Below are 24,072 nucleotides of genomic sequence, written 5' to 3'. Positions count from 1 at the left end.
AAAGAAAAAAAGAGTACTTTCTACTCTTTCAGATGTTCTGACTGTACCTTCATGGGTATTCTTAAAGACACAAAAAATGTGCCAGAAAACATTTCATGCGTTCTGCCAGTTTGCTAAAGCAAAGCCACTCAAATTTGCATGGGAAATTAATTAAAGTTTAAGATTTGCTTTGCTGAATTGCTCACTGATCTCATAAATACAGCATGACTATGCTTATACCTCATTTGTTGCTGTCCAGTTTTTTTGTATGTTTCTTTTCCAATATTTAAAAAAATAAATATTTTAAAATACAACAACAAAGCAATAGGCTGCTTTTAGTTTTCCTCCTCATACAGAGCAATAAACTTTGTCATGAACTAGATGGAAATATATATAACATTGAAACAAATTATAAAGACATAAAGGTATAAAGTTGGCATTATAGCTAAAGTTGTTTTCATTTCTTACTAGACTAAGCTAATTATTAAAGCTTTTCAAATTATTTGAATTTACATATTTTTTCAATATACTAAGGCTCCTATTTTATTTTGGTGCCCTACAGCATCAGAGACAGATGGTGGTGGTATGGCTAAATTTTTCCACCAGTATTCACAGAATCACAGAACTCTAGGGGCTGGAAGGGATCTGTAAACATTTATCAAGTCCAGCCCCCTGCTAAAGCAGGTTCCTACTCCAGATCACAGATGAAGGTGTCCAGGTAGCTCTTGAACAACTTCAGAGAATGAGACTCCACAGTCTCTCTAGGCAGCCTGTACCCGTGCTCCATGACTCTGACACAGAAGTTCTTCCCTGTGTTAGTAGGGAACTCCATAAGGTCCACTATCTGCTCCTTGTTATACTACTGCATCCCACCAAAAAGAGTCTGCCCCCAATGACTCAACTCCCTCACTTTAGAAGTTTATAAACAGTGATAATATCCTCTCTCAGCCATTTCTTCAGGCTGATGAGCCTAAGGTCTCCCAGCCTTTCCTCATAAGGGAGGTACTTGGGGCCCTTAATCATCTTTATTGCCCTCTGCTAGACTCATTCTAGGAAAATAATGTCTTTTAAGAACAGGGAGCTCAGAACTTGACAAAGAATTCTGATGTGGTCTTACCAGGGCAGAGAAGAGGGGAAGGATCTCTGTCAACCATGCTCTTTGTATCACACCCCAGGATAACACTGGCTTTCTTGGCCACAAGGGCACACTGATGACTCATAGCTAACCTGCTGCCCACCAGGACACCCAGGTCCTTCTCTTCAGAGCTCCTTTTCAGTAGATCAGCCCCTATCTGGTACTGATGCATATGATTATTCCTCCCTAGGTTCAAGACTCAACACTTCATCTGGCTAAACCTCATCAGATTTCCCTCTGCCCAGCTCTCAAGTCTGTCAAGTAAACAACTAGTTTTAGGCCTCCAAGCTAGACTCAACATAATACACCAAGCTCTGCCAGTCAGCTAGTTCTCAGTCCACCTCACCGTCCACTCATCAATCTCATACTTTCTTAACTTCTTTACACAGACATCGTGGAAGACAGTGTCAAATGCCTTGCTGAAGTCAAGGTACATAACATTCACTGCTCTCCCTAGCTGATCATGACATCATAGGAGGCATCATAGAAGGCTAACATGTTGGTGGGGCATGATTTCCCCTTGGTGAATCCACAATGACTTCTCCCGAAAACCTTCTTCTCTTCCACATGCTTAGAGATGACATCCAGAACACATTGTTTTATCAATTTTTCCAGGACAATAGATGCTTGGATCATCCTTTTTGCCTTTTTTGAAGCCCAGTGCAATGTTGGCTATCCTCCAGTTCTCAGACACCCCTCCTGTTCTCTGTGACATTTCAAAGATGATAGAGTGTGGCTCAGCAACCATAGAATCAACAAGGTAGGAAAAGAACTACAAGATTATCCAGTCCAACCATCCACCTCTCACCAACAGTTCTCACTAAAACATGTCCCTTAATACAACGTCTAACCATTCCCTGAATACCTCCAGAGTCAGTGGCTCCACCATCTTTCCATGTAGCCCATTTCAGCACTTGACCACTCATTCAGAAAAGTAGTATTTCCTAAAATCCAGCCTGAATCTTCCCAGAGATTCAACTCCATCAGTAGTCATGGGTACATCCCAAAAGGGTTTATGGTTTTATGTCTATTTTGGCTAGACAAATTCATTTTGACCAAGGTAAAGACTTCCATTCCCCAGACTCTCTCATTTCCAGAGTCTAGAATTCCTGAGCAGCAGTCATAGCAGGAAAAAAAAAAAAAAAAAAAGACCAGCTCTCTTCAGTCCCCTTATCTTCCAATATGCTAGCCCAGATAAGTTCTCAAAGAGGTTAAAATTAGCCCTCCTAAAGTCCAGGTTTATAATCCTACTTGTTGCTTTACTTCTTCCATACAAGATCCTGAATTTCACCACCAAGCTGCCTCCAACCTTTACATCCTCAACTACTCCTTCCTTGTTAGTAAGAACAAGGTCCAGCCGTACAACTGTATTTGTTGGCTGCTCCATGATCTGGGTCAGAAAGTTATCTTCAATGCACTGCAGGAACCTCCTGGACCATGTGTGCATGGCTGTTTTGCCAAAGATGTGGATGACTGAAGTCTCCTGTAAGAACCAGTGCCTGGGTTACAAGGCTACTTCCAACTCTCTGTAGAAGACTTCATCAACTTTCTCTTCTGCAGCTGGGGGTCTGAAGGACACTCCCACAGTGGTGTTACCCATATTAGCTTGCCTCTTAATTCTCACCCACAAGTTCTCCATTCATTCATCATTCAACCCCACGTGGAGCTTCTTTTTTATTGTTCCCCAACTTCACCATGTCTTGCCTTTTCTGAAGTTACTGAAATGCAGATTTCTAATGTAATGAATACATAGATCTGTAAATTTCACTATTCCTTAGAGTTATTACTGACTGAAAGTTAATACAGAGATATGAAATAAAACCTTTATTAACAATAAAATTAATTTTTAAAAGTACGGATCTTGAAGGTAGGTAGCAGCAATGATAAGTTTAATTAGATCTTGAAAATAAGAGATTAATTTCCTTGGAATTCTGCCATCTGATGAACATGACACTTACCATCACAGCTGGGTAATGCATGATTCCACTGATGGTTTCTTTCACATATTAGGGGCTCTTCATCACTCAGTGTGTATCCTGGATCACAGCTGAAAGTTACTGTAGAGCGGATATTAAAGTTGTTTCCATGGCGATGGCCATTCACAGGAATCCCTGGGTCAAGACAGGAATCCGATTCCAGAGTAACACCTGAAAAAACACAAAATGTTACGTGTTTCCCCCTTTTTGAGACAGTAAACAGAAAAGACATAAGAGTTAAGCACTTACATCTATTGAAATATGTTATGTTTAAAGTATTAACATAAAATTCAGAATCACAGAATATCCCAACTTGAAAGGGACTGAAATGGTTTATTGAGTGCAACTCCTGCCTCCAAGCAGGACTACAGGCAAATCAAATCCTACTGTCTGAGAATGTTGTGCATAAGCTTCTTGAACTCCAGCAGATTGGCACCGTGACCATTGCCCTGGGGAGACTGCTTAAGTGACTAACCACTCTTTTAGTGGTCATATCATATCAAATCTAGTATATAAATTGCTCAATATAGTCCATTTCATCTATTCCATTTTTGTTACAGAGGGGCAAGTCAACCTTCTTATGTAGAAGTAGTCGTTTCTCACCTTAGCAAACAGTACAGTATAACTACATACTTGAACAAAGAAAAACTTGTAAATTTGTGAAATTATACAGATACAAACTAATGCATCAGAAATAGAAAGTAATGAGAGCTTATACAGTTGTATAATGCTTATCTGAAAGAATGAGTATGTAGTAATTCTACTGGGTAGAAGAGTCTATATATTATATGGCAAATAAACCTGGAGCTACACACTGAACAAGGGGGGGGGTGGGAACTCATTATTTAGAGTGAAGGTTGCTATTTATCCAGGGCTACAACATAACATTAGGAATTAAGTAAAAGTAGTTTCAAACAAAGGAAAAGATTGACTCACAAGGGCATAAAGTAAAGACTTTAGAGTGGATAGGAGGATTAGAATCTGGACTACAACAGAAAACATCAAAAATAATGATTTTATCTTACTCAGAGAAGTATTACCCAAACCCTCCACCTATTTTTCCGTTAAGGATTCTGCCATAAGGTACCTACTTAAATTCTAGATGAGTAAATTCTTCTAAATATGACTACATGTTCTTAATGCATACAGCACATTACAGAAAGGGAAGCCAAATTCCCTTTGTTTGGCTTAAATAGATTAACATAGACTCAAAAAAATATTTAAGTACACCGTATTCATAGAATTACAGAATCATAGAATTACTCAGGTTAGAAAAGACCTCAAAGATTATCAAGTCTAATCTCAGCCTAACCACAGTAAGCTAACTCTAACAACACTCTGCTAAATCATATCCCTGAGCATCACATCCAAACGGTTCTTAAACACATCCAGGAATGGTGACTCAACCACCTCCCTGGGGAGCCTAATCCAGTGTTTAACTATCCTTTCTGTAAAGAAGTGTTCCTAATGTACAACCTAAACTTACATTGAGGGCCATTTCCCCTCATTCTGTCACCAGTGAGAAGAGACTTGCCCTGCTCTTACTGTAAGCGCCTTTCAGATACTGGAAGAGAGCAATCAGGTAAAAAAAAAATCAGGAAAAGCCTCCTTTTCCAAAGACTAAACAGCCCCAGCTCCCTCAGCCTCTCCTCGTAGGGCTGATTTTCCAAGCCCTTCACAAGCCTCTTTGCCCTTCTCTGGACCTTCATTACTCAAAGTGGCATAAATAAATACCAATACACTATTTTTTTATTTTTATTTTTTTTCACAAACTATATACTTTGTTTTGAGACATATTACAGTAAATGGAGATCCATGTCAGGGAGTTTAAAATTATTTCCTCTTTAAGCACACCTTCACCCGTTTCACAACACATACGCAGTTTTGGGATTCTGAATCATATATAATAATTAAAATTATATTAATTTCGTTTTGAAATAATAAAGTATGACTTTCCAGGTATTTTCAAGGACAACAGAGGATGTGGTAACCCTTGCAACTTCCAGCTTTGTAATTGAAATAGTGGTGCTGTATTTAAAAAAAAAAAAAAAAAATCAGGGTGGGAAAAAGGACTTCAGTTTAAAAGGAAAACATTCAGATGTGATGTTTAGCAAACATACACAGCGCTGAAAGGAAGTACTTCATATTGCTTCTTTGAACATAGATTTTTTTTTTTCTTTCTCAATGGGAGATAACTTAAGACAAGCTTAATGGTAATCTTGAGAGTCCTGATTCTAAAAAGACAGCATTAAAGTATACATGAGAAATTTTGGCATCAAGTGATGTATTGTGTGTCCAGGGTTTGAAAAATTATACTATTTGTAACAAGTGGTTGAATAAATATAAGATTAAAGTCTAGATGAAACCTGCATCCTTCCTCTCCCACTCTCCCTAATGCAGTATTTCCTAAGAAGAGCAGGGAATCGGTAGCTTCTCTAAAAAAAATAAGTCTTTTACTTGGCTGCACAGCAGCAAGAATGACATAAGCAAATACAATTTTATCCTATAATCAATCGTATTCTTTTTAGAAGAACATAACACACAATCCAAAGTGAAGTGCAAATTTGCAAACAAAAAAGATGTGGTGCACCGCTGCATAATTGAAATATATGGATAGGCATTCTTAAAATTTTACTGTCAATAATGACACTTCATCAAAATTCATCAAGTTTCTGATATGCCAGCTGTATTAGATTCTTCATTTATTATTAAAATGCATATTTTGCAAAGGGAACAGTAAGAAATTTTTGGAAACTGGTTAAATAGCTAGATTTCATTAGATCTCAAAAGAAGAACTGAATCTGTTGATACATACAACGAATGAAGCATTCAACAGACATACAGTTTCATTAACTATATATCTATATATAACAGTTCAAATAGTTAAAATCATTAGAAAAAAAAATGGGATATCAAGGTATGATTGTTAAGAGATTGTTTAAGTCATGCTCATTCTATGAAACAGATGAAGAAAATAAGTCTGGTTAGACAAGTAGAAACCAGGTATCCTACACCTAAAAAAAAAAAAAAAATCTAATGCTCTAATGCTCTGTGCCTAGGCAACTCAATACAGCCCCTACACTTTATTTCATGGTGAACTGAATTGCCTCCTGGACTCTATGGATTGCTTATACTAGATCTCCATGGACCAAAATGGAAATTTGTTTGCCTTTACATGAATCAGTGGCCTTGCCACCTTGGCTACATTAAATCTAAAGCATTCACAACCTCCAAGTTTTGATGCAGCTATAAAATAAGAGTTTGGGAAATCATTACACATGCAACATGACAGCAAATTTACTGCAGTCAGGTTAGTCTGCAGATAAGACTGGAACAACTGAAAAAAGCAATGTTATTTGTGTAGCCTAACTACACTAAACAAATGTGTTCTATTCATTATCTACACGAATACCTACACCATCATGTAAAGTTCAGTAACTCCTGAGAGTCTAACATATGTAATTCTATGTATCTAATTTTAAAGAAACTAGTGTTATAATGATTCTGGAGTTCACAGGAAAATCAACATATTTTTACCCTGAAGGGTGAGTTTCTAAAATGGCTTTCCATTTGGCTAAACACCAAGGGCCAAAAGCAGTCTGCATAACATGCAGTAACTCATGAAGTAATATTTTCCAAAATGAACTAATGGTTTCATAGTTATCGGTCACTACAAAATAGAGTAAATATAATTTGCCCTTATACCCTCATGCAAATATAAATACTGCCATTTATTTGTTACTTTTTCTTTGCTCATTTTCAAAATGAATGTTATTTTCAAAATTAAATGAAAAGATGTAGAGAAATATCAGACTTACTCTCATAGTGAATTAGGAAGCCAACACTGGAACGACTGTTGTCTGTAGTGAACAGCAGATACATGTAATTTCCAGTACTGATAAGGAACTGAGGTGCTTGCGTTCCATGGTATTCCCCAATTAATGGTGATGAGTTAGCTGGTCCATCTCTGACTTCCAAAGTATCATAATTAACCTCAGTCTGAAATCTGAAAAGAAATATGTAAGTCTGATAGGCATAAAAACGCTGCTTGAAATTTAACTCATGTAACTGAGTAACAAAATCATATATATAAAAATCTGCATAATTTCAGAGGATTACCTGCAATTCATTACTGAGAATAACAATTTAGGAAGATCTTACACATTTTTCTTGTTTTGTTTTTTTCTATCATATAAATATGGATTAAAATTAACAACATAGTCATATAATATACTTCAGATCAACCATATGACTGGGTTTCAAAATCACATCTGCAAATTGTCTCAGAAACCTTTACAGAGAAATTTCTTGTTATCATATTAAGAAGAAACATTTTGACATTACAGGAACACCTTCAATGATCTTATTTCAACAATTTCATTATTTGATATTTGTTGTTTGGGAAAAGATGTTTTAAATACTCAAGTGCTTAATATTTTATCCAAACATTCTTTTCCAACACAGTTCTCTATCTATAAATAATTTACTTCTCCCATGAAGTTAAAAAGTACTAAACTGAATTTAAGCATTCATTCTGAAATTTATTACAGAATTCCTTGTCTATCTAAATGTAGAAAATAATGGGAAAAGAGAACACTAACAAGAAAAATGATTTACAAGAATAAAAAAATTTAAAATCAACAGCTCAAAGTCTTTTTCAATCACTAAACCACATCAGATTTCCCCAGTTCAGAAAGTATGTTTGAATGTGCAGCCATCCACTACTAGATGTTTTTAAATCAGTGCCTCAGATTTGCTCTTTCTGTAGACGAAAATTTGACTGACATTTCTTCACATCAAATTCATTTCAAGACAGTTTGTGATTATATTAAATATTCTTGTGAACTGAAAAATCTAAACCTTTGCACATCAATTTTCTTATTAAAAAAGTATATACAGGTACAAGGATATCCATGTCTGCATACATCTACAGATATGTAAGAGGCCATGCTTTTTCACAACGTTTTTATTTTTATAAAATGTTTATTTTTCAGATCAAGTATAAGAAAAGGAATTTTCCCAGAGCTTATTAGAGTTCAACTGTTTGGAGCAAAAAAAAACAAAAACAAAAACAAACAAACCAAAAACCTGTGTCTCTGTGCACTTGTTTCAAAATTAATGTTCTTAAGTTGTCTATCCAATATGAGACAGATGTTTAGTGGGTCTGGAAGTAAAGAACTACGCCCTTGTAATTAACAACAATATCAAATTACCAAACATTTGAAAAAGGAGAGATACATACTACATAGGCAGCAATGACAGAATGAACATCTTTTCCCATTAAGGACATTACATTTTACAATCAAATTTGCATTAAATCCAGCTGTGATTGTTAAATAAACATCAGTGCAACTAATACAAAGTAGTAACTTCCATAGTTCCTGCTCTCTCAAGACCCTAAAAACAAAAACACATTCAGAAATTTGAAAGTATCTGCCTAACTAATGACTATTTGGAAACTCTGATTTGTGCTTTTCATGTGGTTCTTTCTTCCCTACCTAAAAAACTCTAGATTTGCAGTACTTTCAACAAAATCACATGCTTTGGGTACACTGGCAAAAAACAAGATGGCTGCTCTCACTGTTATCTGCCTACTCTGAAAGTGGAAAACAATGGTTGTGCACATGTTAATGCATTAAGCATGCTCAGGACTTATCTCTGACACTTAAGACAGCAAATATGGAATGACCTACATCCATATTTTAACATGCTCTGGCCTTTCAAACACGAAGATATTATTCAAATTTCTTATTATGAATGGCTGCCTGCCCACAGTAGCTCCTGAACCATGCCTGACCTAGCTGGCAAATGAAGTAGAAACTACTTAAAAAAACTGTGTAAATACTAAGTTTATTAATCTAGAAGGTTTTCTGGTACTGTTTAGATTACCAAAATAGACAGAGGGCATCACTCAAGTACTTGACAATTATTCAGTACCTTTCCATAATTTTAAAGTTATATATATTGATGTACCTTGAAGCAGAATAGAGAAAACAGACACATACTACTAGTCTGGTTTTAATACTCTATTTGTACTCGTTATGAGCAGACTCAAAATCAATACTTCAGTATTTCAATTACTTTAACAGTTGTACTTGTGAGGGCTAATTAGAAATAAAGTGCTTTTAGCCACCCACTGCAGTTTTCTTAGCAGGGTGGTGTGACAATGATAGGTTAGAGACTTTCTGGAAACATAAATCTTAAACTAACTCCTACAAGAATTGCTGCCCATAAAAGTCTAGTTCATCTCAAACCTTGACACTTATTTCTAGTTTACTTTTCTGTTTTTAAGGGTAGGTGTATTATAGCCACCTTTGCACTATCACTGGAAAAAAAAAGAAAGAAAAAAAAAAAAAGAAAAAAGGCTTAATTAAGAGTAAATTAAACAATTTTGTAAATTTCTATTAGCATAATTATGTTGGTAAAAAAAAATAGGAAATTCTCCAAACGTCAAAAGAGAACTTTTAAAAGTCTTAAAAAATGTTATATTAAACTAATTGTATTTAGGCAGATTTTGAAGAGGCTTGTTTTAACAGCTACCCAATGAGTTTTCATCAATATTCAAAACAACAAAAATCTTCCATTCAGCATTTACCCTTCTAAGTTCTTTCCTTCTGACTCAAATCAATCAGACGTTATTCTTTTGTTGCCCTTCCAGGCATTAGCTGTGACCTGAAATGCAGAATGTTTGAATGTAAAACATTCATGGGGTTATTTTATAATCTGCTGCTATTTCTGGAGAGTTTAAGTACTCTACTAAGGGATATTTGTCTAACAATATTGAAGTCTCATTAGATTAAGAGGGAGCTCATTTACATTATGAATATCACATGTACGGTGCAAAATTTCATTCTGGCAACTGCGTCTGTGATATCAAGACATGCAGTGAAATATAAGAGGATTTCATTTTCCCTAGACTAAACAGAATACATGGAAAATATTGATTAACTGATTATTGATACTGATTTTGCATAAAGGTTTGTAATTTAATAACATTACATCAATCAGGAGAGTTAGTTTCTTTTAAATTATAAACAGGTTTTCTATTCAAGTTTTAATCTGGGTAGCAAAGCTGTCATGTTAGGAGAAAGTAACTATTAAGCAAAGGGATATTATTTTTTTAATCATCAGCTTCCTAAAGCATAACATTCTTAAAGATATTTATTTTATGAAACAGTAAAGCCATACAATTTTCAAAACTTATCAGGAACACTGGCATAACGTTCCAATGGGAGCTTTCCTGTCTACCAAATCCATTGTACTTAATAGTATGAATAATGTGCAATTGAAATTTTTAGATAAAGACCACCAAAGTCTTGTTTTAATAATGCTGAATCTTAAAACTTTTGTTTAATTTCATCACCATTTGATTTGTACACAAATCTGTAGAATTCTGAGAAAGAAATGTAAGTTCATGTGCTGAAAATTCAGTATATGTAGTTCTTCAACTCAACCATATGGCACGGGAAACTGTGCTTTCTATTAATTTCCTGAGAAGTATAGTGGTCATATTGTTAAAGTATGCAACTACATGCAACCTGTTTCCTCTTATAAAATTAAAATGCTCCATTTTAAAACTAAGATGTTTCTTCGCTTTCACTACCTTTGGAAAGAAATCTGAAACTGAAAGGGCAAAACTAACAAATTAAGCTTGCAATTTACATAGAAAGATTTTAAGAAGGGCAAATTAAATAAATACAAATAAAAATCAGTGTCTTAAATTCTGGAACTTCCTACTGAATGGAGTGAATATAAGCCAGTAGTGTGCCCAGGTGGCCAAGAAGGAGCAAAGGCCTTAGAGGAACAGCTGAGGGAGCTGGGATTGTTTAGTCTGGAGAAGAGGGGCTCAGGGGAGAACTCATTGCACTCTACAATAACCTGAGAGGTTGTTGTGAGTTGGGGGTCAGCCTCTTCTTTCATGTAACTAGTGACAGGATGAGAGGGAATGGCCTCAAGCTGTGTCAGGGGAGATTCAGGTTGGATATTAAAAAATACAGGCTGCCCAGGGATGTGGTGGAGACACTGATATGGGAGGTATTAAAGAAATGTTTAGATGCTGTACTGAGGGGCATGGTTTAGTGGGAAATATTGGAGATAGGTGGATAGTTGGACTGAATGATTTATGAGGTATTTTTCAACTTTGGTGACTCTGATTGTATGATTCTATAAAAGCAAACATCCATTATGGAGGTGACATAACAATTAATGAAATACCAGTTTCCATTCTTCGCTGTTGTCACTCTCTCTCTTTGTTACTGACTTTAATGAAGTTATAAAAAGAAAGTAAAACAGGAGAGGAAAAGAGTTTCAATAAACTATATAATTTATGTTAATCTTTTACCCTACAGTAGTTTTACCACCATAGACATGATCCTCATACTCCTATGAATGTATTATAAGTTGTCATTCATATTTCTTTATAAAGAGTGATCAGAAATGTAACAGTTCAGTGGTTAGTGCAAGCTCTCAAAATCCATCATTTTATATATTAAGGTAGAATACATTTTCTTACATGATTCATTTTGCAGTTACTGAATCTAACTGCAATTTCCTTGCCTACATATCCAGCCCAGTAAGATTCTTCAGCATTTCCTCAGTCATCTCTGTTTTCTAATACCCTGAATGATTTGGTATCATCAGTCCATTTTCTTCCTTTTTATGATAATTTCTGAACATAACAAGCCGTTGAACACAGACCACTATACAAAACATTTTACTGTGATATTATTAACCCCTGTTAACTATGTTTTTTATCATGCAGTTTCCTCCCTTGTATTAAAATGGTGCTTTTTAATAGACATCTACAGGGTGAGGTGCAAAATAAAAACTTACATTTTGGAAACTCAGGTAAATTATATCCAATGTATTTCTATGCTTTCTGATGTCAACAAGCAAAATCTTTTAGAAATGCCATACTTCTCTTTCCTTGGTATTTCATATACACTACATTCAAGCATTCAGCTGTTTCAAACTTTGTACTCATTCAGGACTCCTGAGAGAGGAAGGCTGTCAGTTCTGTTCACTTGCTGTTCAACTTTTTCCTAGTAGCCTTGCTTACTTTAGTTGGTTCCTAGTGGCCCTTATAAGTAATTAACACTTCAATCTGCAATAAATACTTTTTTTTTTTTTTTTTTTTTTTTCCCATAGGAAAAAGAAATTTTGTAAACGTAATAGATTTTAGCATGACTGGGGAGCAGATCTAACTGAGGTCACAATCATCTCAGAAAGATGAAATATGTTGCAGTTCACATTCCTGGTGCCAAAATGCAGTCTCATTACTTCCTGACTCCACGTAAGACAAAACTGAAAATAATTCACCTTCGAAAACAGTAGTTATTCCAAAGGAATCTGCACATTACACAGGGAAATAATCACTGTATGTTCCAGCAGAGATAATTTCAGTCCACATTAAGATAACATTTTTTACAAATTAATTGGTTTGATAGTTTTAGTTAGATAATACTTTAAAATGAACTTTAAGACTCTGCCTTTAACAGTACTCTGATGTCTGGACATCTTTGTTTAATCTCTATGCCAGTACACATGGTGAAATCTGAAGTATCCAAATAAAATATTGAAACCCATGACACATTGATGTGATGCATGTTGTAATACTATACATATAATAAGTTTAATTCAGAACTTCTTGCACAATTTCTTTTTTTCCCTAGGAAAGTCATACTCTGACTTGATCATCATCATGGACAATACACAGTTGTTCATAAATATATAAGTAGTGCAGAGTAGAAAAAGCATCCCTACCAATGTACTAGCAGATGGGCATTTATTGCATATTGTTTAAACCATACATTCAGAAAATATAAATGAAACTTTAACCTTCAATTTTTCTGGAAGGACAAGAATAACTAAGCAATGTCACATGGCAAACACTTCTTATTCTGGTTTGGGTTCTTAAATATTTTTCTTCTTCATTGTTATAAAAAAAAAATGAAAATAAAAATTGTGTTTATACATTACTTGATTTTTGCCCTTATGATCCTCACCTGTCAAAGGTAATCTTAATGGAATGTCCTGGTCTTGCTTCAATCACCCATTCGCAGTTAAGTGAATCCTTATAATATCCTGGCCACCCTGGTGGCAGGATCACACCACTCGATGCTGTCAAATGCCCACCACAGGGTGCTGCAAGAATAAAAAACACACACTATTTCTAATGCACTATTTTATATTCAAATAATGCTACAAATAATAATAATAAACAATTCAAAGTATAGAAAAAAGTTTAATACGCAGTACTATTTCTTTAATTATTCTGTAGTATTACAAGCAGCTTCTCTCAGTCCCTTAAGTCTTTTAGTGTATTTCATCACAGCTTATCACTCTATACATACACAGAGAGTGGCATTTGAAATTGCAAGCATTCCTTAAAATTAAGGAATAACAAACTGTTGTATTTAGTTCAAGTACGACTCCATATTTGTGTGCAAACTGTTCCAAGTAATTTATAGCTTTTTTTTTTTCTTTTTTTTTTTTCTTTACACTCTGACATCAAGTACCCTTTTGAGTAATGACTCAACTCAGTGAAAACGATTGTTGTGAATACCCTCTGAACTACAGTTGGAAGGGGCCTCTGGAGAACATCTATTCCTGCTCTAAGCAAGGTCACTTACAGGAAATTACACAGAACCATGTCCAGTCAGGGTCATGCTCTCTCTCCAAACGCAAAGACTCTACAACCTCTCTGGGTACTGCGTTCCAGTGTTTGATCACTCTTTACTATGAAAAGGTTTTCCTTATGTTTAAAAATAATATCTTAAATTTCAGTTTGTGTCCGTTGCCACTTGTCCTCTCAACAGGCAATCTCCTTTACAACATGGAATCAGGTACTTATACACTTTGAAGAAATCTCTCCAGAGCCCTGAGTGTTCCTTTTTTAGTCCAGATGACTGCAGTTATGTCAGCCTCTTCTTGTATGATGATTTCTCCAAGCTTTTAATCATCTTTGTGACACCAGCTTACTCACTGCTGTATGGCCTATATCTCGTTTCTGCTGGGAACCCAGGTCTCTAAACGCAGACACAGACTCAACAGATGAATAAAGGAGAAGGCACCTTCTTTTTCCTTGAACTTCAACTCAGTCCAATTCTCCAGCCTGTCACGGCCTGTTTGAACAGCAGGACAACCACATCACTTATCAGCCACTGCTCCCAAGTTTCTGTCATCTGCTGGCTTCTTGTTCAAGGTGTATTCTGTCCCAGTATTCAAGTCATTACTGAAGATTTTCAACAGTATTGGACTCAATATTTACTCCTGTGGAATACCACCCAGTAGAGGCTGTTTTCCAGCCATTGACTTTATACCATTCACTGATCACAACTCTCTCACAGTCCAATAGCTCAGCTAGTTTCCATTCACCTTGTAGTTCACTATCTAACAAATATTTAATCTATTTTCCCATAATAATCTAATATGATATAGTGTCAAACACATTGCTAAAACTGAGATAAAAAATATCTATTACTCTCCCCTCATCCATCAGGCCAGTCATCTCACTGTACAGGGCTGCCAGTTCAGTCAGACATAATTTCCCCTTCATAAATCCATGCTGACTGCTCCCAGTCATCTTCTTATCCTTCAGCATTTGGAAATGGTTTCCAGGAATACTGGTGCATCACCTTACCCAGTGATCTAGGTGAGACCCGGAATTCCTCCTGTCCTCCTCCTTTCCTTTCTTGAAGATAGGATTCGAGACCTCTGGAACCTCCCTCAGTCACACAGTCTTTTCAGGGCAATTGAGAACAGACTTCATATGCCCCTGGCTAAATTCCTCAGCACTCACTGTATTCCATCAGGCCCTTTCTCACACGCCAAGTCTGATTAATCTGATCTTCTTCCATAAAATGGCAAAAAGAATTGCAAAAGGGCTATGAAAATAACATGGTGAGGCAGGGAACATTTTTCAGAGAACTTTGGTGAAGGATTAAACAACATCAGCGGATAATGAACACAATTTGAGAAATGTTAAGTCCATCTTAAAATTAAGCTCTTATAGAACAGGGCTTTGGGATGATATTTTCTACCAAAGGCTGTTTAGCAGTCTAAAATGGGAAAGCTTTCAAGGTCAGCTAAATTTATCTTAGTATCATTTGTATTACACTCAAGTAGTCAGTGGTATCATTATCAGCAAATTCCATATTGCAGTGCAGGAAATATTGTTATTTCTCTTCTGTTTCTTGAAGTAGTGACAAGCAAACCTATTATGCCATATGGAAATTAATGTTAACATGAATCTGTGAGTAGTAAATTAATATTCCTAGTTTTGATTCAATGGTTCTAACAGAAATTGAACCAAGAAACTTCATTTTTATTTCATTCACAACTCACACTTATCTCTGAGAAGTTTTTCCAGATTTAAGAAAGTCAGGGGAGTGGAGAGGGAGGAGGAAGCATCTCACAAAAATGAAGTATACACACTTAATTGTCTCTAGGGTAAAGCAATCAGCCAAGAAAATGGATAATTAAATGTATTCCATGGCTTTTATTTTTAATTAAAACTGGTAATATTAAAACACAAACCAGAAGACTGCTGACCCTCACCTGATTCTAACACATCACATACTTCATGTATTCCAGGTATTGCTTATTACAGAGACATTTAATTATAAAGCAATACAAAGCAACAAAAAAACAACAGCAGTTGCTCAGAAATCTCTGACAACCAGAAGCATACTAAATCATCCCTAAACAAACTAGCAAGGATGCTTGCTCCATATTGTAATTTAAAACCAGACACTCCTATGCGAATACACAGCAAAATGGAATACATCTTGAATGTAACTTTAGTGATCTACATTTCCTTCTATAACAAAACATACAATGGACAAAATTGATATGAAGTTGAATCCTTTTGCCATTAATAAATAGCTATTGCCCAACATGGCTCAGAGAAAGGATAATTGAGGAATATCTATGTATTTTTTTAAACAGTTATTTCATTTATTTTCTCTACCTTTTTTTTTTTTCTTTTTTTCTTTTTTTTTTTTTTTTCCCCTCAAAGCAGTACTTTTACCTACATGTTTGCAGAACAAAACTGCACAAAGATTACACTGAATATTTTATTAATTGTTTTCATAAAGTTTGAAAATCAGGAAACACCTTTTGATGAAGAAACTCCCCTACATTCTTTGCTTTAGAGTGAGTTGGTTTTTCTTTAAGCAAAAAAGGAAATCTTGCTGCACAGCATAACTCATTATGTGGTTTAATCAGGATAAGAAATCTTGCAAGCATACATAGGTTTGCATGCACAAGTATCAGACTACTAGCATTCTTGCCAGTATCTCTAAATTTTCTTGGAAATACAAAGTCTGGATTGAGTTGCCAAATCATTCAAATAATGAAAAAGTCTAAGAAAGGGTTAAAAAAAAAAAAATAGACAACAACTACAACAAAAAAAGAAAGGGGAAGAGGTGCTCAGGTGCCGATGCACAGATTCCACTGCAGCTCTCATCTCATTAGACACCTGAGTATATAACTATTGTTTAGAAGAAGATATACAGCTTTCTGAATATTACTCTTTATTACTTTATTTCTATATGCTTATAACACAAGCACGCTAGATGTATGTTAAATGTATTCATATGTCTTGCCTTAGGACCTTTGGAGAGCCATAATTGTTAAGCACCAAGAAATCAGCCTATTTTCTCTTTTTTGCTCATACTCTACTTCATCTCACAGAACAATACAATTTTATTCTCCTTCTTCATTTAAGCAAGAACAAGCAAATAAACCTGGAAATTTTTGATTAAGTACTTTAGGGTGTGTAAGGTATATCAAATATAGCTTTAGTTCTCACAGTATTTCTAAGGAGAAATTACCGCACATTAGTACGCTAAATAAAGAATTTGAGGTATGCCTTTGCTCTGAGAAAATTAAAGGTGCTAATTTTTAAAAAGAATTTTAAATAGAAACTTACCTCACTTTTCTATGTTCTAGATAATAACATTCTTCAATATGCTACAGACAAAACTGTTATAATAGCTATAACTTACAAGCAGGTAATTATGGTGATAGGTAGAGCTTGAAAAGAATAACAACCAGATTTTTAGAATGCTAATTTATTCCAAGAATATAAAAGCAAGCTTGTTTCTATTACTGCACTCTCATTTGACTGGAAAAGTGTTAAAATAAGACAAATGAATAACTTCAGCTAAAACAGCCTTAGTGTATGAAAGCTGAAAAATAAGCTAAATTAAAATAGTTTCATTATCTGCACTGTAGGAGCAAAGCAAAGACTGATTTCTTACCTTCACAGCGTGGGACAGTTGAGCTCCATACTACATTTCCATCTTGCATAATGCATGTTATGGATTCAGAACCTTGTGTCTTTACAAAGCCATCATCACAGTGAAAAGAAACAGAACTTCCAAGAAGGAACCTGTCTCCAAAACGTCTCCCATTTATAGGAATACCTGGATCATGGCACTCATTCTGACCAAAAGCTTTTATAAAATACATAATAATAGTAATTAATAATAATAACCATCACCATTCAAGTCTTCTAAACTTTGTCTCGTTTTTAGGCAGGCACTGGATATAACCCTTATAAAGCAACAACATTACAATGCAAGTGAAATTACAGAAAATAGAAGACAGAGACAGGCTCTTCTCAGTCATGTCCAATGATGGGACAAGAAGAAATGGGCAGAAACTGGACCACAGTAGCTTCCCTCTGAGCACCAAGACCTGCTTTTGTTCTGTGTGGGTGAAAGACCACTGGTACTTGTTGCCAAATAGTTTGTGAAGATCTCCAAAAGCCACTTGGATGTGGTCCTGGGCACCCTGCTTGGGTGTTCTTGCTTGAGCAGGGGACAGGGCAGATGGATCAGGAGGTTTCTGCTAACTTCAATTATTTTGGAATTCTGTGATTCTGACTCTACAGCTCACAGACTGTCCATTATGTTTCATTAATGAGTAAAGTGCTTTGATCCTAACTTGATTTAAGCTATGTGAGTAGAGCATTTTTTCCCAGCAACAGAGAGAAGGTCCAGAAGTTCTAGCATTTTGGATGAAATTAGGGCTTACGCTTTCCTATGAACATGAATGAAACATAAATAAGGAATATTCCCATTACTTATTTCTCTTTCCCACTGTGGTAGATATATGTGCTCTTGGACAATTCTAACACATAGTGTATGAACTAAGCACTAAATGTGGTGGAAAGATCACATGATGAGAACTCTTGCAGAATTTGATGCATTAGTATTATATTCTTAACCATGTGATTCTCCAGCTGATTGTTCTTATTACTGTCTGCTTTAACTTTGGTAGAATGACATATGGAAAAAGGGTTCTGAATAATTTCAGACAGAAGCAGACCTAAGCTTCAGGCCACACATTTTCTGGCAAATCTGTTAATCACTACACTTATCCAAGTGTAGTGATCTCCTCCTGCCACTTTACAAAGGACAATAATCATCTTCCTTTCTCTGAAAACAAGGGACTGATTTAGACATCTATGACTTAAAAAGGTGCATTTTTCTAAGTAACTCAAATAAACACCTCGTCCCTGCAAAAGTACTGCAAGTAGATTATCTTCCCTCACACAAGATGGAAGCAGTTTTGATAAGATGGAAACATTTTGCAAGTTAATTTCTTTTTGTACTTCTGTGGTTTTCAGATGAACTCTGAGGAATAATAATAATAAATCTCTGCATTTAGGACCTAAGCTTAACACCTTCATGAACTTATTTCTGCTGGTTCCATTGAGAAAGTATATTAAATCACTTACACTGGATGCTTTGGTATGAAATATCTGGGCATTTACAGCAGTTTTGACAAAAAAAAAAGTCATCAAATAAAGTCCATTCCTCAGCACCATCACAATATAAATAAATATTACAAATAAACATTATTAAAAATGATAAAGCTCCAGATAATCTAATGAAAGAAGTACCAGGAAAACAACAAAAAGTAATGCATTTATACAAGTGTTACAATTTTGTATTGTCCCCTTTTCTGAGGCAATTTATCTCTTCATTATAAATAAAAACAAGTTTCTTTTTCATTACTTTGATGAAAGATATTTTGGCTAAACAAAATAAAAATAGAGATTCTTACTTGTGTAAGTGATGTTAAATCCTCTTCCAGTTGTAGAGTGATCTGACTGAAATTCAAGTCTTACTATGTGCCCACTGCTAGCTAGTTGAGAAGGGACTTCATTGCCAGAAAATGTGCCAAGAGGTGGTAAATCTGAAATCCCATCGTCTTTCACAGTAAGGTAGTCAAACTGAGGTTCAACATCAAAGTCATTGAAAATCAGATGGATTCTGCTTCCTGGCTCTGAGATAATCAACCAAACACAGTTCATGTTGTTCCCATACTCCTCAGGATAATTTGGTGAAAGAATAATTCCAGATGGTGTGGTGAAGTTGAAGAAGCATGAGACTAAAGAAAACAAGGATACAAGGATAGACTCTCAGAATATTCTCCTCGAACACAAAAAAATGCTTGTCTTTCTATTCTTGTGAAATATGGTATCTTTGAAGCCTAGATGTGGCAGCTACTACACATGCAGCCTGGAGATGTTTATGATTGTTGTAACACTTACAATATAGTTCTGCAGCCTTTCAAGTCCCCCAGTGAGGCTATCTGACTGCAGCTGTGCTTGCAAGATATTATAAAGACTAAATAGCAAATGCCAAGAAAACCAAAGTACTGCCTGATTTGTCAGAGTTTGGAATGAATCAGTAAGTTGGCTTGTTCTGAAATGAAAATGCAAACTCCAAATTTGAATGATTTTATTTTATTTTTTCCTAAACTAAAAAGTCCAGGGTTGGACTCAATGATCTTTAAGGTCTTTTTCAACCTCAGTGATTCTATGATTCTGTGACAAAGGAATGTCTTTGAAAATATACTTAGAAATCCAAAGCAATCAAGCAGAAGGGCCAATCTCTGTCGGCGGCAAACAAAGTTCATGTTGATGCACAGATCAGTATAATTTTAGCTATGCCTCAGTCAACTACGTAGTTTCCCTTTGATAGAAGAGGATGATTAAACACAGCTGTTAGTTTTGTAAGATAAATAAATAAAATAACAAAACAGAATATTCAGAAAGAGCAAGGCTTACTGCATAGTAATTAACACAAAGAATAAATGTTACTCGACTCTTCAAGTGCATCAAACCAAACTCACTGTTTGCAAATGCCCTAAGTTTGAGTTCCATTATATTTTATAGGACATGTAGCATGTGCACATCAAACAATGAAGGCTCAGTAAAATATTCCACGTTGTTGCCAACATAAACTACTAAATTGAGCCAACACAGCATAGTACTGGTCCACAACAGAACTTCAGTCTTCAAGAACATTACAGCCTCATCATCTCATGCCCAGGCATTATGTGCTTAGACACCTCTCCCCTTTACACAGGCATATCAAGGCTGCTCCCAGTCACAGAGAAAGCTCACTCAGCTTGGTCAACCTCATATCAGTATAGCTGCAAAACACGTATATTGTACAAGTCGGACACCTCACTATGTTTTGAAAATCCAATACTGAATTATAAGACTCCTTTTGTAGAAAAATGTGATACTATCTGGAAAGCTGAAGTGAGTAGTGTACTGTACACTAGAAAGATTTACACTGTTTTACATTAAAAGGAAAAAAAAATAACAAAGTATATCTACACCAATTACAAGTCTACCTACAAAAATATTTCATCTTTACAAACAAAAAGCACATCTAATAAGCTCAGTTATCCTTCTTCCATGTTACGTATACACATATTTCTTAAATGCATTCATATATTTTTAGGATAATATGGGGGAAAAAATAAAAGGAAAAAAAAAATCCACCAACCAGCACTTTTACTTTACTTTACAGTCTGCAGACTGCTTTGCACTGCCAGAATCAATGTGCATATGCTGCTGAGTTCCTTAAAACACTTATGTGCTCCTATGAGGAGTTCAACTAGACTCTTCAACACAATTATTTATTAAAAGTGTTAAATGATAAAATTAAGTATAAAATGAGAGCATGAGCATTCTAAAATAGTCTTATGTGATAAAACCCACATGTGAGTTAGTACGAAGCCAACTAAGAAAAAATAAAAAAAAATAAAAATAATAAAAATAAAAAAATAAAAAAAATAAAAACAAATAAAAAAATTAAAAAATAAAATGATGTTTCACAGTTCCTCAAGGTACTTTGAATTTTTTTTCTTTTTGGCTAGTTAAAAATGTTAATAACAGTGAGAGGAAAGGTCAGGAAATAATTACAGAAGAAATAAGAATAACTCGTACAAACACAGCTGGGTTTGTTGCCAGACCACTGGTTGTTTTGTTGACATGTAATCGTTCTCTCTCCCACCAGTTCAAAAGCTGCTTGACATTCAAAGGTAAGTGTATCTCCATGCAGAAAACTACTGCCAGTCCTCTTCCCGTACGATGGAATCCCAGGGTCACCACAGCCTCCTTTCTCAATTTCTGAATATAAAACAAACAAACACAGAAAGTAGGGAGAATATATTTGCCATGAATTTATGTGTCAACATAAGAAGTGCCTTCAAAATATTCAGTGTATTACTTTAAACAAATATTTACATTTTAAAGTGAACTAGACATGCGTGCTTTAAAAAATGCCTATAAGATGACTTAGGATCCTAAGTCTTTTCATAGGTGAGTAACTTTTTTACCTGCATTGCTGGTAAGAAAATTACAACTGCACTCAAATCTTATTGCAACATAAAATTATGAAGCCATATATAGTCTCCATTATAAATGTGGAGACATATTAACACATACATCTTACTTCAGTAATAATGTACTAAGGAACCTGTTTCAATTCTCAAATTCATTAGGAAAAGTTATTACCAACATCTTTATAGCAATTAAAAGTTATTGGTAAGTTCAGTGGATTTTATTTTAAGCACCAAAATATAATAAACATGAAACTGTGAAAATAAGTTTAAATCCCATATTTCAAATTAGAGGCATAATTTTTCCTAGTTGCATTCAGTTATACTGAAAAGCAGCCAACATTTAAGATTATATACTTCCTAGATATTCTCCAGGAAATCTGCTATTTAAATAATATTTATTTTGTCAATATTGAATATAAATATACAAGATAAGAATAAAGATATCTGGTCTCATTAAACTTATAAATAATAAGAATATTAAAGATAGGAAATACAAATATTAACTGCTTATAATAGAAACTCTGTATTACCTGGCAAACTACTATACAGTTAACTGCCCATTGAAACCATGGGATACAGTTCTTTGCCACGACATTTTAAGCACATTTGATATTAATGTTCATTTGAGCAACAACACTAAGAAAGCACTTCTGGTTTGATAAAGTGTATTTCTAAATTGGTAGTAAAATGATGTACACCTCATTCAATTGAACTCGATAAACTTTTTGAAGTTACTTTAATGTAAGACTAAGCTACAAAGTCTGAAACATTCAAGATAGCAAAATATAATTTAACACAATTAAAAAAATAATAATAAACCTGCTTTCAAATATTGTCAGAGCTACTTCTATTAAGATTTAACATGGGTAAGTACCTTGACATGCAAACTCGAACAAAAAGTTTAATATGCAGGACAGAATTATTACAGTGCATGCAGTTATCTACCTTGATAATCTTAAACTTTGAAAAGAAAATTAGTTTTCCATCCAGATATGAACTTGGAGAAGTTCCAGAGTCAGCTGTTCTATTTAATGACTCTCTCTTATCAGAAAGCCAGAATGTACAGAATGAATAAAAACTCCTTCCAGAAGTTCATTGCACAAAAATATTAAAACAGGAGTAGAAAAATATCACTTATAATTAAGGATTACCAAAATCACAAGAGCTTTAAGGTAGTTTCACCCAGCTGATCCTACTTACACAATGATTCCTACAATATAGCACTGGAAATTTGTATGCCCTTGGTTCTCCACAGTTACACACGCTACTTGAAAGCATCCAGAGAAACAGAAAATCAGAACCCTTATTTTAATTACATTTTCAAAAATTATCTCCAATGTTGGCAACAAGTCTATATCTAAACCAGCATGTGTAAATGGACTTTCAAAAAAAAAAAAATCTTGCACCTTGAAGATCAGGGTGAAACTATTTCACACTGGAGTGCTAGGATGCACACTGTCTTTGAGGTTTTACAAAGTCACTGATAGAAATTGACCCCTTAGGAGAAAACAAGGGTTTATTTCAATAGTCTCCAGAGGAAATATCACCATATCTTTAATTAATGAATTTGCTGAAGTAGAAGACAGATCAGAATGCAATCTGACCCTCAGGAGATACACCAAGCTCAGGGAGTGAGCCATGGATCAAGGAACCAAAGCTTTTAAGAGAAATTAACTGCAATTAAGCTTTCAGAGAGGTTCAAAATTCATTTTTGATGAGAAGTTAGTATGCTATGTCTTCAGAAAAAAATGAACTGAAAAAAATGAATTGAGTGAATGCTTAATGAATGTTAACATATTACCCTTCTCATTCAAGAAAACTCAATCTTAATTAGGGTAGAAATAAAATTTACACTTATAAATTTCTGACTTGCAATCACAAATAAGGCACTAAAAACGTTAAAATAAAAATAAAAATCTCAGGTTAATATATATATATATATTAAGTATAACACAAAGAAAGAAACAATCTAGCAAAGAAGGAAAAGAGAGAACATAAAAATTCTATAGCAAAATATCATAGCCAAATATCATATTTTAGCAAAAGCTAAAATAAAGACAAAGTAACGAGCATGACAGGATGAGAACAGGTTAACAATTGCTCAGAATATGTAGACATTTTCAAGAGAATAGGTCCTAATTAAATTTACACTGAATTACATAAACTGAAGTAGTCTATAAACAACTAGGAATTATCTTCAAGAACTCACAAAGGACAAGGGAGATCACAGCTTATTGAAGAAGGGCACCTGCAAAGTGGAAGAGAAGAGGGCCCAAGGAATGATATGTCAATTTCCCTTAATCTAAAATTATATTGGAACAATTT

The 24,072-nt window shown here is 34.8% G+C and overlaps 1 protein-coding gene across 1 annotated transcript in view; it reads right to left on the bottom strand.

Annotated features, from left to right (window-relative positions):
- The window catches only part of CSMD1 (CUB and Sushi multiple domains 1), an 883,217-nt gene that overhangs the window by 172,850 nt on the left and 686,295 nt on the right, over positions 1-24,072 (bottom strand). Inside the window, exons 13-18 of the mRNA XM_015859302.2 lie at positions 21,350-21,532; positions 19,168-19,494; positions 17,355-17,549; positions 13,095-13,233; positions 6,909-7,096; positions 3,073-3,261 (exon numbers count right to left, since the gene is read on the bottom strand). Of these exons, the coding sequence (XP_015714788.1) occupies positions 3,073-3,261; positions 6,909-7,096; positions 13,095-13,233; positions 17,355-17,549; positions 19,168-19,494; positions 21,350-21,532 (1,221 nt within the window). The remainder of the gene's footprint in view (positions 1-3,072; positions 3,262-6,908; positions 7,097-13,094; positions 13,234-17,354; positions 17,550-19,167; positions 19,495-21,349; positions 21,533-24,072) is intronic.

This window comes from Coturnix japonica, chromosome 3 (genome assembly GCF_001577835.2).
Source record: "Coturnix japonica isolate 7356 chromosome 3, Coturnix japonica 2.1, whole genome shotgun sequence".
NCBI classification, from domain to species: Eukaryota; Metazoa; Chordata; class Aves; order Galliformes; family Phasianidae; genus Coturnix; species Coturnix japonica.
This window is presented reverse-complemented; position numbering and strand designations above follow the sequence as displayed.